Genomic DNA, 14,134 nt, shown 5'->3' with positions numbered 1-14,134 from the left:
ATTGCTGGAAGAAAAGCACCCACAGCTTCCAGATATCCGCAGTAACCTCAGCCAGATTCCTAGCAAGGACCTTCATCTATTCAGATACTCCATGGTCCCTCTCTCTGTCCACTCCAGGGCAGGCCAGGGCAGTGTGGCAGGTTAGAGTGTCACACCGCATGAGCCACAGCTGCTCCCAAAGCCACCTTCACCATGAGTTTATGCAATGTCTTCCTCAGACTCATCTCCAGATCCCCATTGCCTCAGGGAATGTTGTCCTTCTTGGCACCACACTTTGTACACAAAGCACAGGCTCTGGGACAGCTGGGGACCAGAGGGGATGGTGGCAGTCAGGAGGGCAAGGGCCAGCATGCACACAAACCATCTGCAGTCACCCACCAGCCAGAGATCCACCACAGGGATAAAGAGCAGGGACAAGCCACAGCTTGCTGAATTCCTGCAGGCCAATGGGAGCTGTCTGTGCATGCTCTGGTGCCAGCTGCCTCCTCAGCTCTCATTTCCCATCTCCAGGCTAAGCCATTTTATCCAAGCACTGGCTAATGGCCATTAAACCTAGTCCCAAAAGGGGGATTTCTCACCTGGTCTTACAGCCACATTATCAGTGATTAACGAGCACAAAGCAGCCAAGCAGACCCCAAGTCAACCCAGGAGAGCAGAAAGCAGTGGTGAAACTGAGCAAATGTGATCCATGCAAGGATTTGGGCATAAATGCAGCTGGGGAACAAACAGGATGGAGGGGGTATAGGAGGAGGATACAGATGAGGCTGGTTGTGCTAATTAAGACCTGTTAGTGCAGGAAGGACCCTGCTCCCTTTTGCAGGGGGAGGATGTGGGAGTGATGCTATGGGAGCTGCTTGGGAAAGTCAGGATAAACCAGCACTTCCTCCATCCTTGGCACAGCACCATTTTCTCAGTACTAGCAGAGCTGGTCTGAAGGGGTTTTGCCAGGGTTCTTCAGATCCTGTCCCAGCCTCAGGAACCTGTTTTCAGGTGCTCTGAGACCTTGATTTCTGTTGGGTCTGTCTACATTCCAGGGATGGATCAGAGCAAGAGTTTAATTTGTGACTGAACCTGGGGTGGGAACAGCTCCCTGCCACAAAGCACTCTGCAATCCCATAGCTGAAATGTCACTTCATTTCCCTTGCTTTAGATAAAAAACAAAACCCAAAACCAAACAACCCCCCACACTTCCTCTGCAAGAATTAATCTGCCAGAGGATTTGCTAATCTGGATCTCTGGAACAAATTCAACTGATCTTTCTCAAGTGTGATTTGCAAGCTCAGAGGCGTTTGCACTTTGGTATCCAACCACAAAGAATCACAGAACCATTTCCAACTAAAGGTTGGAAAATACCTTTAAGATAATATTGAGTCCAACCATTAACCCAGCACTGCCAAGGCCACCACTAAACCCAGTTTTTAAGCCCCAAAGCTGCTGCAGAGGCTCCTGAGCTCAGGGCTGGTTTACCAAGCTGTAACATGCTGGTAAGGACAGAGAGAGAACAGGGGACTTGCAGCCACAGCCACCGTGCCCTAGGCACAGCCTGCCCCCTGAGGGCTGCAACCAATTGCTGACAAGTGACATCCAGCAGAGAGAAGCCATAGCGCTGGGCCAGGCTGCACCACTTGGGCTGATGCTTTAATCAGAGCTAAATCTGGATTCTCTGCTGTCACCTCACTGGATGACCTTGGAAAAGTCAACTGGTATACAAGATTAGCTACATGGGAGAGGATGGGAAAGCAAGCCATGGTCTCAGGATGAAAAGGTGCTTAAAAAGTCATTTATAAAGGTATTTACCAAGACAAGTGCTTGGCTCTCCTACCCTCAACAGACACTTAGTGACCCCAAAAAGCAGTTTACCACCCTGCTCAGTTTACAGTAAACATCTCGCTTCTGTACATGCAGCTTATTTTACACATTCATAAAATATGTGTCCAGTGCATGCCAGGGCTGAGCTTGATGGCAGGATGGTGCAAGAAACCTTCTTCTCCAATCCCATTCCTGCTCTCAAACTGCAGGCATTGTCCAGTCTCTGAGCACCCCTCCAAGCCCCATTGCTTTGGGCAGCAGTTCTTTGTCCCCCCAGCCACATTCCTGACTTTCCTGCTGGACCCTGTGGCTGGGTCTCCCTCCTCAGTGACTCCAGAGAAGAAGTGGGCTGCTCATCTCCCTGCAGAGGTGCCCCAGCTACAAGCTCTTACTGAAGACTATAAATATCATTATTTGCATAACATAAACCTGTATTTGTGAAATATAAACCTCATCCTTTGAGGTGAGCTACATAAATGCCCCAGGCTGTTGTATCTCTTGGCATAAAGGGACACAACACTCCCTGCTCTTGCAGGGAGCAGCCAGGAGCCCTTGTGCCAGCAGCTGTTTTTCCCCCATCGGAGCTGAGAGAAACTGAGGCACAGAAGAAGAAGAAGGACTTTTGGTCTGCTGTCATAAACAACAGCTACCAGGGCTGCTCCACAACAGCTAAAGAAATCCAAGGTTTGGATGCTGATGTCTCAGGGATCACTGGAAGAAGAAACAACATTCAGACATGAACAGGAGAGGATTAGCTTATCAGGACAGACAGTGACTGCCAGAGAGAGGCTGGAGAGACAGACTGAAACGGGCAGTTGTTCCCTGTGTCCCATCCAGGGCACTCATGTGTCCTCAGGTGCTCCACAGGCTGGTAGAGAGAAGCACCTTTGCACTCTTCACCTGCTCCCAACAAAAGCACACTGTTTGCAGCAGGCACCCAGGTGTGGCTATTGCTGTGAACTCCAATCCTATTCCCAGCCCTACTAAGAAGGGATGATCACGTGCGTGTGAAAATCTGCCCATGTTTCACAGGTGTCCCAGTCCTGTCACGTTCACTGCTCAACACCAGGAGCAGTTTGCCTAAGAGCATCAACACACCAGCCCTCCACTTTCACACCGTCCATCTTATCTCGATACCTTGGAAGGGTTAATCCGCGGGTTTGCGCGGCGCTGCTGCTGCTCGGTGTGGCGCAGCCCGCTAAACCAGAGCTGGAATAATCTTGTTCCTTTACCTTTGTAAAGGAGGCAGCGAGGAGGTCGTGTGGTACCTGATCCCCAGGGTCCTTGCAGCGACTGCCAGGTCGGGCTGCCCAGGGGAAAAGGTGTCCTGCAGCCTGGGGCAGAAGGTGGACGAAAGCCATGGGGTCTGCAGCCCCACTGGAGAGTCCTCCCCCGTAAGCAGGCACCCAGGGAGATGTGAGGGGAGCCAGGAATCTGCTGGACAAACTCAAAAGTTGGACAGGGCAGCTGGGAACAGAGAAGATCTGTGCTTCTGCCTTTTTTTGCAGGTTTGCTGTTGCCGGGGAGAGGTTTTAGGCTGTTATCCAGCTAATTCACACCACAGAGACAAGCACTTGAATTAGTTGCATTATCTGCGCCCAGCTAAATTGGACAAAGGATTAAAGTGTGCTGAGCACCACCACCGTGATTTGCATCTCAGAGCCCCTTCCCACGGGCCCCCTCTGCTCCCAGCCTTTTTTTTTTTTTCATTCTCTGGCTGTGAGCCAGCCAGCATAAGAGCCCTGTTTACAGAAATGATGCCTAGGTTAATATTGCAAAAGACTTCATCAAAGCCTGTAGTCGCTACTGAAGCAGAAGGGTCTGACCGTGGGCCATGAGCTGACCGGGCTGCGCACACAGGGGATGAGCCGCAGCCACGCGGCACCGCCCTCCGTTTGACAGATTCTGGTCTCAGCCTGAGGTATGAAACTAACTTTCTGCCACCATGGCATATTTGAAATAATGAGCAAAATCAAACTATTATTCATCTCTAAAGCTGCACATAAAACCTCAATGCAGCTGCTGTTTTAGGGAAAAAACACTATTCGAGTGCTAAGTAAATATTGCGCTGTGCATTTACCTTATGGACACTTTTTCTGAGCTCATCCAGCTGCCAGAGATTATTATTTTATGCATGTTTATTCATGTGGAGAGGATGCAGAATGCTATTGCTATATGTTTCTGTCAGTCTCAGAGAAATCCAAACTGGGATCTCTCAGAAGCAGCTCTAGATCTAGAGAGGTAAAGCAAAAGCCTATCTGCCATCACTGGATTCTAATTAATTAATGGCTTTTAAAATGTTTTTTCACCACCAGCACTTTGTATATAGGTGTAGTTTTCCTGAAAGGTTCACGCTGAGCTCTGCTGTGACACAGAACCTTTATAGGTCTCTATTTTGCTTGGCATTTGCAGTTTTTCCTCCTCGGCACAGGGACTGAGTGACCTTAGCAATTGCCAGCAAGGGGACTCCATATGATGAAAGCAGGTGAAAGGGAAAATAAGGGCGGAACTAGGTAAAGCCAATTCATACCTCAGAGGAGGTGTGGTCCTGTCCTCTACCTGGCTGTGGTCACAGTCTTGTGAAATATAAAAGGAGAAGGCAGTGGTTTCTTAAACAATCTGGTGCCAGGATCCTGTAGTGAGAAGGAAGGGAGGTGCTGGAAGAAATGCAGAGCAAGAAGTCAAGAGTGTCAGCTGGGAAAGGTGTGGGACTCACCGGTGCTCTGAGCCTCAGGAACACCATCAGCTCTTCCCTGAAGGCCTGTTCGCTGGGCTGAGGGTTGCGTGGTAGCTGCACTCCCTTCCCCAGCAGACTGGCTGAGAGGAGAACGGAGCTATCATGTCCCAAGGAGAAGCAGCAGGACGCGGCACTGCCAAGCCCCAGGACCAGGGATGGGCATGGATGGTCCTGCTGGCTGCAGTGGTGCTGCAGGGGCTGACGCTGGGCTTCCCCTGCTGCATCGGTATCTTCTTCACGGACCTCCAGCAGGAGTTCCAGGCCAGCAACAGCGAGACATCATGGTTCCCGTCCATCATGGTGGCCGTGCTGCACGGAGGGGGTGAGTGATGGCAGGGAATGGCCTCCTCCACCTCCTGCCCTTGTGCTGTTGGTGGGGGGATGTAATGAGGATACTTTCAGCATTTCATTAAAGCGGGTGGTGGAAGGGACTGGCTGTTTGGCAGTGCACAGCATTTCCAAGACAGTTGGATCTCACAGTCCAAAGCTAAACGACCACAGATTCCATGCTCCCTTTTGTCACTCTCAGAGTCAGCCAAGACCCTTGGTCAAAGAAGGCAAATCCCTTTCTCAGCTCAGTTTTTCCAGATCAGCAAAAACATAATTATTTCTCACAGAAGCTCTTTGAATAAGCCAGCACATAGTGCTGGAGCTCTGGTGCTTTCTTGGTTTATCTTGTCCACGAGAGCACATCTCCTTCCAAATGCCACATGACAGCTCTGTTCTTTGTGGCTGAAGAGATGCCAAAAGCTGAGCTCCTCAGCTGCCAGCTGAGGCAAAGCCTTAAAAGCAGCTCCTTGGGCGGTGGCACAGAGCGCACACCTACGCAGGCATCAGGGTGGATGTGAGCAGGGCTGGATCAGTGCAGAATGTGGGTCAGGCAGCACCTATGGCTGCAGGGCTGGAAGGATCATTGTGCTCTGTGGATACTGGAGTGAATCACTGGTTTTCCCCTCAAAAAAAATATGGGAGCAGCACAGGGCAGTGGTCCCAGATTCCACACACAGATGTGGGGATTCTTTTCCTGCAGAGAGAAAACTAAATCCCCAGCAGCTCAAGGACTTCCCAATGAGTGGTCTGTGCTTTGTGACCCATACAAATCCTGTGCTTATTTGATAAACAGACAACCCAAACCCTACCAGGCAACAGAAGGAAAGTTCCCAGTGTTGCCCATGTATCCAAGCTTCTCCTTGAGTTCATTCCTGCTGCCTTCCAATGCTGGTGAAAGTTGACACTACATTATAAAGCAAAAAAAACAACCCCAGAGCCCTGAGTCCACTGATGTGAAGGCTATGGCAGGTTCAGTCTGTACCATGCAGGATATGGCTAGCAGCCACCTGCATCGAATTGAGAGTTTGCACCTTAGCAGAAACAGCTGGGTCCAAAATATCAAGACGCAGATGGAAAGACATGTCAAGGGAAGTGACAAGGGGAGGAATCACCACTGAGAGTCAGCAGAAATAAAGTAGTATCCTCGGGGCTTGGAATTTGGAAGCTGTTGGGCATTGCCCATCCTGCTTTCCAGCCCCTGTGATCCTTCTGTCATTAGTGGGTAGGATCCAACTGGGACCTGCTGGCTCTGGGAAATGATCTCAGAAGCAGCTTGGTCCCAGCATGTCCAGGAAGGACAGCTCTGGCAGTATCCACAAGAATGTCAATTATCCTGTCGTTTTTAATGAAGTAATTGTTGTGTAGGAGGCTAGAACCACTGTAAAAGGTAATACAATGACAGCCAATACATAGATCCAAAAGTTATAAATTTGATAAGGAAAGAATAGCTTTGTGTTGATATTCACAATAGAATTTGTCAGGGCACAGCCAGAGAGTTGTACTTTGCTTGCCAATTATGTCTCCTATTGCAGGGTGTTAGAGCACAGGAGGATTTATTCTTTCCCCCAGTGGCAGGAGGCAGCAGTAACATAAACCAGAAAAAAAACCCCAAAATAAACAGAGATCAAAGCTTCCCTCTCAGGCCAAGCACATATGGCTTTTGCTGCAACTTCTGACCTCCTTTGGACGGGGCCAGGCTTTACTTGATTCAGGTTCTCCAGTTACATTTCAGCACTTAAATCTTTCCCAAAATTGCATGCTGTTGTCACTAGTGTCTCTTAAAGGTGCCACTCTCTTTTCTTCACATTTATTCCTTTTAATTCAGAGGAACTGAAGGGGAAAAAAATTATTTGTTGCAAAAATTGGAAGAGAAAGGGAAATGGGCAGAGCAGCCTGTTCCCAGAGCAGTCAGTACTGGGAGAAGGCTCCATGCAGGAGAGCTATGGAAGGAAATGGGGAAGGGCACAGGGCAAACAATAGCTCATAACTCAGCCAAACATATTCCATTATTAGTGCTGCGTTCCTAGGTAAAAGCCATTAGAGATTATTTTGTTATAAGATAATTTGAGAGACCTAGGGTGCTACATCTGTGTCCAAAAGGGAATTTCAGGCCATTACAGGTTCCTGCTCCTAGATATCCATGCACACGGAACACTCTGCACTAACTCATATAAATGCAGCACTTTTGTTGATATTGTTGCAAAAGAAAGTACAAAAGCCCCAGGCAAGTGAGAAATAACATTTGAAACCCAGACAACAAGTAACCAGGAACTAATTCACAACAAACCCTTATGGTTTTTAGAGTCAATCTCATTCTTTTATATTGTTCAATTTATGCTTTCTTGGGCTAGTTAAACAGCAGTACCATCCTTAATGTCTTCAGCAGGAGGAAAAATAATCCAGTCACATTTGCTGGACACTTTTTCAAAGGCCAGTGAAGTCTAAGGTGAAAATCTCCCAAGCAGATCAAAATACAGACAGCTGCACTCCTAATTTTAATAATGTTCCACTGTTCACTTGGCTGTGTGGATTTTATTTCAAACCAGATGTTGATTTAGGTCACAAATATGCCACAGGTTATATTCCCTACACTGACTGACTCCTAATTCTGCAGCTTACAGTCATTTTGCATTTGCTTCCATAACCTTAAGTGTTCAGAATTGAGAAAAATGTTAATAAAACCTGGAAAACCCTGAGGATTCTTGAGGGAACAGGAAAAGAAACTACCTTCAGATCTTCTTCTCCCAGAGAATGCAGAGAGAAGCACCCTCCCACTGGTGGGCTGCAGATGTGATCTAATCTTTCCCTGCCCCAAAATGAAGGATGTTAATGTCATTAACAAACAAGTAATTTATCATAATCTCACGGAATTCACCAGAAGTCCATTTCCAAGGGTTTTAATGAAAATCCCTCACATCCTACTTGATGGTCAAAATCCCAGCAGATGACAGACGTCACCTCAGCCAACAAGCTGGCCAAGCACTTGGGAGGATCACAGAATATATTTTCTCTTCCTGTCTCCCCCACTACATTAAGCTGCTGGGAAAACCTTCAGGGTCTCTAGACTACATCATTTGATAATTGCAGCAATCCAGCAGGTACAAAATACTTCCTTCATCCCTAACAGCTTCCCTTTTTCTTCTCTACTTCCAGGGCCCCTGTGCAGCATCCTGGTGAAGCGGTTTGGCTGCAGGTTCGTGGTGATGCTAGGTGGGCTGCTCAGCGGGCTGGGAATGGTGTCCAGCTCCTTCTGCAAGTCCATCAGCCAGCTGTACCTCACAGCTGGCCTCATCACTGGTACGTACTAGAAAGCAAGGAAACTCAGCTGCTGTGCTGGAGATGGGAAATGAGAGAGCCCCAACTAAGTGGTCACATTTTTTCCATTCATCTGTGAAATAGGAGAACTCAACAGCCTCCCAGCACAGCAGAAATCCTACAGCCACTAGACTTGGCCTTCACACCCCTTTAGCACACACCTCACTGGGAAGTGCTTCTCTCTGGAAAAAGCTACAGGTCTCCAGAGGGTAACATGGAGAAAAAGGATGTCTGTTCATTTTAGTAGCTTCTCAGCCTTTTGTCTTTCAAGAAGGGAGGGTTTTTGTTGTTTTTCCAATCTTGGAACATAATGTGTTGCGATAATGTCCTTCTCAGGTTCCCTGAGCTTGTATTTCACCACTCCCAAACTGGGGGAGAATGGAGACATCTTTTCTAACAAAAGACCCTGTTGGTTTTGAACAGAAGTAACAGATGGGAACTCTTCCTTTCCAAATATTTCTCCTATGTAACTGACGTTCAACTCTTGGTTTTTAAAAACACAGAGAAATTAGTTCCTTACTCTGTAACCATTCCTGCTGGATCTTGCAAGTTAAGCAGTAGCCACTGCTTACAGAGAAAAACAAGCAACTCCCTGAGCCCTGATGAAAGCATCAGGAAAGCAGCACTGCTCATTGCATGTATACATTGCACATATAAAACCCAAGCTTTTAATGAACAATTCCATAGTAACTTAAGAAGTGCACCATGTCCCAGAAAAACATCAGTTTAGATCAATATATTAACTATACCCAAGAACACAAATAGTTTTATTTACACATAACATCCTTCTTCATCCTGGTGTGGGGTTTCTGAGTATTAATCAGTTCCTGGGGGCTGTGTGGCCTGGCAGGTCAGAAAATGCTTCAATGGCAGATGAAATCATCTGTGGGTACACCCTGAATTTGGGCTCTTTTCATGCTTTAAGACAATAAAGAAAGATCATTTATTCTCATCTTTAGGTCTGGGATCATGTTTCAGCTTCCAGGCAGGAGTGACTGTGCTGGGCTACTACTTTGTACGGTGGCGAACACTGGCCAATGCTGTGGCCTCCACCGGTGTCTCCCTCGGTTTCACGCTGTGGCCGCTGCTGTCTCAATACTTGCTGGATGAGATGGGTTGGAGAAACACCTTCCTCATCTTTGGAGGAATACTACTGAACTGCTGTGTTTGTGGAGCCATCATGAGACCCATTCAGCTGGCATCAGGGTCACTTCCACAGTCTGCCCAGCCCAAAGAAGAGCCAGGGAGCAGAGCAAAAGAGGAACAGCTGTCCAATGGAGCATCGCCTCACCACCCCACACTCCAGCAGCACACCAAAAGGACAAAATGCTTCCAGATGCTGCAGAAGTACCTGGCTTTTGACATCTTCTGTCAAAACAAAGGTTACCAGATTTACACTATTGGAGTAACCTGGATGATGATGGGTTTTGCCTTACCCCATGTCTACCTTGTGCCTTATGCCATCCACAATGGGGTGGAGGAACGCAAGGCAGCCCTCCTCATCTCCATCATCGGGTTCATCAACATCTTCATCCGCCCTCTCACAGGGCTGCTCTCAGGACACAGAGTCTTCACAGGAAGACGCATTTACCTGTTCAGCCTGGCCGTGCTCCTCTGCGGGCTCAGCAATTTCATCTGTATCATCTCAGCTGAGTTCAGCGTGCTCATCCTCTACTGCGTCATCCTCAGCATAGCCATGAGCGGCGTCGGGGCGCTCACCTTCCAGGTGCTGATGGATGTGGTGGAGATGGACAGGTTCTCCAGTGCTCTAGGGCTCTTCACCATCCTAGAGAGCACCACCCTCCTCATAGGGCCCCCGCTCACAGGTGAGAGAGGCTATGAAACCTGGCTGGGGGAAAGGTGGTGGTTTGGAAACTGGTGACAAGTGTTTGGGAGCATCAAGAAGAGGAATTAGGGAGTTTCCATACCCATGGTGTAGGTGAGTTACGCAAAGGGAGCAGTATAAAAAGTATGGTTGGAAAAGAATCATCAGCCTCTTTTAACAGCTGGAAAGTATTTCTATAGCTGCATCAAGATCACACTGAAAAAATTATTCACTTGGTATGTGACCTGATACATGTGGGAGCAATGACAGCTTTTTTCCAGTGGCAAGAAGCCAACAGGAATAACTATGAACTTTTTCACCTTTTTACCAGTTTGCATTGCTTTATCCATGAAGTGTCAAGAAATTGTGAACATCCCATTAAATGAATTATTTGTGTTCACAATTATTACCAGTCCTACATTATTCAAAAGTCCCACAGTAAAAGCTTCTGTTCAGTCTTCTTTCCAAGTTCTGGAGCATATTAATTTTTCTCTGGAGACAAGAAAGGAGCTAGTTATGACTCTCAGTCCAACAAATTATTCACAGTTCACTCCAAATGCCACTAAGTGACCTGTCCAAGACACATCTGCTCCTGCAGTAAATTCAAAAGACCAACAAACAACAAATGTCAACCTGAGCATGTCAACCTCAGTTCATGCTTTAGTTTTCTTCTCCAGACAATGAATTGTGGCTACTCAGCAGGAAAATTGTGTCTGGTTCAATAATGTGGTGGTAACATGCAGTGTATTTCATGGTACTCCCTGTCATTAGCGTGTCAGTCACTTTTCTCAAAGAGCAAAAAAGGTTCCTTCTTGGTCATCTCTGACAGGAGCAGCAGATGGGAAAAAAAAAAAAAGCACAGTAAAAGCAGCTCCATTTCTGCTCATAGTCCTAAAATTTGCTATAGAAAAGTACACCATGGAAAGAGATATCACCAATCTTGACTGAAAAATACAAGCAAATAAACATTATTCTAGTATTTCCACATTGATAAACAGCCTTATGATGATGGAAGGCATCATATATTTGGCCTAAGTATCACTTTTCCATCTCTAATATTAACATTAAATGATTCCCTTGATATCTCGTGTTTCTAAATGGTTTGTATTGAGGTCACTTAATGTTAGTCATAATCTTGCTGTGCTGTGAATTTCCTTATCCTTCATTAAACAGGATTAGAGACAAATGTTCAGTTTGGAGACCTTACTATGTAAGTTTCTGAGCTATTTCTCTATCTAGTTGTTCTGTTTTCTGCCCCAGGATGTAATAGGGTCACTCATTCCAAAAGCCACTGAGTGGCAGTGGCACAAGGGTCCTCTGCTGAGCAAACAAAATGAAGCAACAGGTTGGGGAAAAAATACAATTTCCTTTCTTTCCTGACTTCTGTGTGTATTGAAAAATACTTTCTACAGAAGTATCACCTGACTTGTTGTAGGATTGACGGGGGTAGCACGGTCGAGACGGATGGAGACGAGAGATCTCTGAAGCCAGGTTGTGGAACTTGGGGTTTATTGCAAAGGGCCTGGGTGCAGGGCCCTGCTGGGAGCTGCCAGCCACAGCTCAGAGCAGGCCCAAAAGAAGAGAGGGGTAGAGAGGATGAGAGGGTAAGAGAGCAAAAGCATAAGAGAGTAAAAGGGGTAAGAGCGTAAAAGGCAAGAACTAAGAGACAAGTAAGAGCTAAGAGGCAAGAGAGCAAAGTTCCCGTTAGAATACAATAAATCATCTTCTGTGTTGAATATTCTGATTCTCACTCAACCAATCTAGTACAATATACAAATCCTATAGCATTTCCATACAGCCTATAAGAATCACTACATTACCATACTGTGTTACATTTTAAACCCTAAAAACTCCTGTCTTTTGTATATGTCAGTTTGCTGAATGATTCAGGTTTAACGTTCATGTAAATGAATGCCTTTAGTGCCTCTTCTCTTTGGCTAAGCTTTGACTTCTATTTCAGGTCTCCTGGTAGACATAACCAGTGATTTCCACTACGTCTTCTACACCTCCAGCTTCTTCCTGATATCAGCTGCATTATTTATGGGGCTCAGCTTCTGTGCTCTGGAAAAAAAAAACAAATTGAGAGATGCTTCCAAAGCACATTTGGACAATCCCTCCAGATATCAATACAGTGAAATGTCAACAGAACCAAAGGCTGTAAGTCAATCCCCTCCAGCAGTTGAGTACATCACGAGCATATGAAAATAAAGACGGGGGGAAAAGTGCTACACCATGAAGTGGTCTGTACAAGGTAACACACGGCCCAACACTGATGGCAGATCAGAAAAAAACAGTCTGCTTTCCACTACTGTCATCTTCCTTTTGCACTTGCATTCCCCAGGGCCTTGTCAGACTCCAAGACAGAGATCCAGATCATGGGCCCAGCACAGAACCCAGCACCAGCCAAGGAGATGAAGCACAAAGAGATCTAAGCTCTCCTAAAGCAAACCATAGGATAACAGCCATGGGAGACCCAGCACCAGGAGACAAAAGCTGGGATAGTTCAATTAGGTTAAGTCACCACCTTTAAGAAGTCACTGGAATTTCACAAGCACATTCCAGTTGGAAGTGCTGGATAACACGTATTGATGGGTAGTTCTTCCCAAAGAAATATTGTTGCCTCATCTGAATACGCAATTTTGGTGCACAGGCTTCCTCTTTGCTTCCCATGTTGGAGGTGGCAAGTCAAACACTTTCCACAGGAAGTGTGTTATTATTTTCCACATCTCTAAATATTAGACAAAAGCAGCTGCATGGGTTGTAGAACTCAGACAAATCTCTAGTAAGATCAACTATTTTCTCCTATGAAGCATACACAGGAGTTCTTCATGCCAAGGACAATTTCAAAGCCTCAAAACTTAACTCCAGAGCCTCAAAAAAAAACCCCAAAAAACAATCCACCATGCCTTGGAGTGCCTACGTTGTATAACTACTGATATCTCAAGTGCAGTTTAATATATCATAAAAGAGAATTCATGGCTCATGTAAACACACTTCAGCATTAACTGGAATCCATTTGGGGCAGGGAGGGTGATATCAGACCTAAGAAAAAGGATATGCATCCTTTTATAGGGCAAAATACAGAGCAACTGTAGTTCCTCTTTGTGGAGATGAGTTCAGCTCTTTAGTCTTAGACTTTTGAGCCTAATTACACCAGCATTCTCATTATGGAGAGCTTTGTACAAACATAACTTGTATTTCTTATAAGCACAAGCAGAACTTAAAAAGAAATCCATGGGGAAAGCATACTGAGAAAAGCCAGTGTTGCTGACTTTCTATCCATACAGCCTCCACTGTAAGTGGCATTCTCTGCCACATCCCCGGGATTTAGGCTTGTCACTGCTCAATGGCTGCAGCAGCCTCAGCAGCAGCTCAATCTGTTCATATTCTGTGTCATCCCTGATCCAACAGATGCGGGTAACAGCTCATGAACCACGTGGATAAGGATAACCCAACACATCAGAACAATCAAGAAGATGGAAGCACAAAACGGGAGTGAGACAGAAGAAGTAACAGCTTTCAATGGAACTGCAGTGCCTGTCTAAGAACTGCTATATCAAACTCAGCTGCAGTGCTTATCTGGAGAACTGACCTATCACATTCCTGTGACAAACCCACAGCTTTCATTAGAGCTCCCCAGACCAAACAAACAAGCCAATTAAAAAAACCCCACTCTGGATGAACTGACTCCAAGGTCTTCAGAGACTACGATGGCTTCACAGGTGGCTTTTACACAGAAGGGGCAGCAGCCCTTCAGAAGGGCTCCTGCTCCCACAGCTCAGTATCTTCTCCAGTACTGCCCTGGTATCACAGACCCAGGAGGATTTGCATTTCCTGATCAAACCTATACTTAAATAGGATGGTTAGGGGGAGATATACTTATCTAATCTCTCATCACATGTGTTTATTAACTTATGTAAGGCTTATGTGGTCCATAATTATGAAGTAAACAGGGACTGGTGCTTTTCAATTTACCAAAAGAGCCTGCTGTACATTCCTAGGAAAATGAGTGGGCTTTCTCACAAAAAAGCAGTAAAAAGGGATTAAGTCCCAAATTTCTTCTAGCTATTGCAAATAAACAGCTAAGCAGCTGAACAGGCTGTCATTTTCTCTGTGTG

The 14,134-nt window shown here is 46.2% G+C and overlaps 1 protein-coding gene across 1 annotated transcript; it reads left to right on the top strand.

Annotated features, from left to right (window-relative positions):
* Positions 1-3,362: 3,362 nt before the first annotated feature.
* SLC16A5 (solute carrier family 16 member 5) lies at positions 3,363-14,105 on the top strand. Its single transcript, XM_071452799.1, has 5 exons — positions 3,363-3,730; positions 4,622-4,868; positions 8,030-8,173; positions 9,151-10,017; positions 11,977-14,105. Exons 2-5 carry the CDS (start codon positions 4,649-4,651, stop codon positions 12,216-12,218), a joined length of 1,473 nt encoding a protein of 490 aa, XP_071308900.1. The 5' UTR covers positions 3,363-3,730; positions 4,622-4,648; the 3' UTR covers positions 12,219-14,105.
* The last annotated feature ends 29 nt before the right edge of the window (positions 14,106-14,134 follow it).

This window comes from Agelaius tricolor, unplaced genomic scaffold (assembly GCF_023055355.1).
Source record: "Agelaius tricolor isolate 1412-34295 unplaced genomic scaffold, bAgeTri1.0.p SCAF_35, whole genome shotgun sequence".
NCBI lineage: Eukaryota > Metazoa > Chordata > Aves > Passeriformes > Icteridae > Agelaius > Agelaius tricolor.
This window is presented reverse-complemented; position numbering and strand designations above follow the sequence as displayed.